Below are 2,500 nucleotides of genomic sequence, written 5' to 3'. Positions count from 1 at the left end.
CCTATAAGCCTCCTGTCAATAATCTATAAATTGTTCACAGAAATCATCACAGGCCGCTTTTCCGATACACGAGATTCAAAACATCCCAGGAAACAGGCAGGCTTCCGCAGTGGATTCTCAACTACAGACCATATCACACACTAACCAAAATAAAAGAAAAAACAAACGAATATAAGAGGCCTCTGTGTATGGCATTCGTAGATTAATGAAAGGGATTCGACTCAATACAGATAGTACTAGATACGCAACCAAGGAGTAGAAGAAATCTTGTGTAGATTATTAGAGAATATATATGGAGATGGAACAGCGACCATTGAAATCCACACAGAAACCGACAAAATATGTCAGGCAGGGCTGCACCATCTCACCAATTTAACAGCTTGCTTAGAGGAAGTATTCAAAAAGTTAGATTGGAAGGAGAAAGGGATTAAATTAGGGAATGAACACATGAACAACCTAAGATTTGCAGATGACACAGTTTTTTTTTCGGCAATTATAAAGCGATTTCAATAGGGAAAGTCTGAAAGTTGGGCTTAAGAAGAACAACAAAAAGAGTATTCATATTCAACGGACGAGGTTCTTGAAGCATTAAGCAAGTATGTATACCTAGAGCAACTCATCGAGACAAATACACCCCGCGAAGGGTGAGGTAAAACAACGAATTAGGCTAGGTTGGAATGCCTTCGGTACACACAGTAATATATTACGAGGTTCTCCCCATCATAACATATGGATCTGAAAAATGGACTACGACCAAAGTACTTGAGTGGAAATTGGTGAGTGCTCAGAGAGGAATGGAAAAGTTCATGATAAGAGTTCCCTAAAGAGACAGAAAAAGAGCAACATGATCAGGAAACTGACAATAGTAGAGTACATACTTAAAAGTATTAATAGGTGGCAGTGGGCAAGACATATATGTCGGAGACAGGGCAACATTTGGACAAAGGAAACAGCAAAATTGGAAATAGATGGCACAAAAAGACCAAGGGCAAGACCAATGACAAAATGGCGTGATAAAATAGCGAAATCGCAGGCATAAACTGCGATCAGAGTGATGGATATGCATGTATATATATATATATATATATATATATATATATATATATATGTATATATATATAAATTTGTATATATATACTCATGCATAAATATGCATATTTATGTATATATATGTATGTATATATACATATATACATATATTTATTTTATATACATATTATAATGAGATTATATAATATGTATGTAGATATTTTAATATGTACAAAAAAATTTGTTTAATGTATTACATACAATTAATATATATTTATATATTATTTAGATGTAAAAAATGCATTTATGCATGTAATGTCATATATATATCTATATAAAAAATATATATATTATATATAAAAATATTATAGATATATATGTTAAAAATATATAATATAAAATTTATGTATATAAATACATAATATACATATAATATAAAAATATGTTTATATATATATATAATATATATACATATAATATATATATATGTATATAATTTATATATATAATATATTTATATTATATATATATTGTATATATATATATATTATATAGATAGATATATATATTTATATATCTTGATCGATAGATTATATACACATATATGTATAATTATACATATATATATCATTTACAATTATATATATATATATATATATATATATATATATATATATATATATAATATATATAATATATATATACACATTTACACACAACACACACACACAACAAACCATCACACACAAGTTACCATTGTGTTAACACTAATAGATATAGAAGAATAAAATACCAAATAAAGAATATAACATGATGACTATTCATATATGTTAAACATTTACTCTAAAGAGAACAGACTCTCATTACAACCAAGGGACTTTGAGCTTACCATATATTATTCAACCGCTTCATTTCCACTTCTTACATATTCTATCCTCTTACCTTGATATTTCAGTCGTATCGTCTAAAAGTGGAGGAAGGCAGGTATAGTTAACAAGAGGGGTGAGGTACACTCCACTAAGGACCTGCGGTGGTATCAGAAGGTACCCTGAGGAAGGGAGATCGATGTTCAAGTATATGTGAAGTATGAGAAGTACATTATGAATATGTACGTGTGTGTGTGTGTTTCTCTGTGTTTTCTGTGTTTGTGTGTTTGTGTTTTCTGTGCTTGTGTATGTGATTGAGTGAGTGTGTGTGAGTGTGTGTGTGTATGTGTGTGTGTGTGTGTGTGTGTGTGTGTGTGTGTGTGTGTGTGTGTGTGTGTGTGTGTGTGTGTGTGTGTCGTCTTCCGCGTGGGTGTGATTTTTTCATATGGTTGTATATATATATATGTGAACATGTGTGTGCACGGACATTTTAATAATAACGACGTTTTAACTTGTTTCACAAGAGGAAATCCTAAAGAGCGACTTACAGTAACAAGCGGTGAAAAAGTAGATCATGTTCCACTTGCCGGTCCCCACTTGGGTTA

General features: G+C 31.1%; 1 protein-coding gene across 1 annotated transcript in view; it reads right to left on the bottom strand.

Moving 5' to 3' along the window:
* LOC122257312 (solute carrier family 22 member 2) overlaps positions 1 to 2,500 on the bottom strand; it is a 24,640-nt gene that overhangs the window by 15,338 nt on the left and 6,802 nt on the right. The window contains exons 2-3 of the mRNA XM_086541075.1: positions 2,444 to 2,500; positions 1,972 to 2,077 (exon numbers count right to left, since the gene is read on the bottom strand). The exon at positions 2,444 to 2,500 is cut by the window's right edge and continues 40 nt beyond it. Of these exons, the coding sequence (XP_086397201.1) occupies positions 1,972 to 2,077; positions 2,444 to 2,500 (163 nt within the window). The remainder of the gene's footprint in view (positions 1 to 1,971; positions 2,078 to 2,443) is intronic.

The sequence above is a fragment of the Penaeus japonicus genome, unplaced genomic scaffold, assembly GCF_977035675.1.
Source record: "Penaeus japonicus unplaced genomic scaffold, GWHDUDI00000001_assembly GWHDUDI00000010, whole genome shotgun sequence".
NCBI classification, from domain to species: domain Eukaryota; kingdom Metazoa; phylum Arthropoda; class Malacostraca; order Decapoda; family Penaeidae; genus Penaeus; species Penaeus japonicus.
The sequence above is the reverse complement of the archived record's forward strand: the minus strand, read 5'-3'. Positions and strand labels throughout refer to the sequence as shown.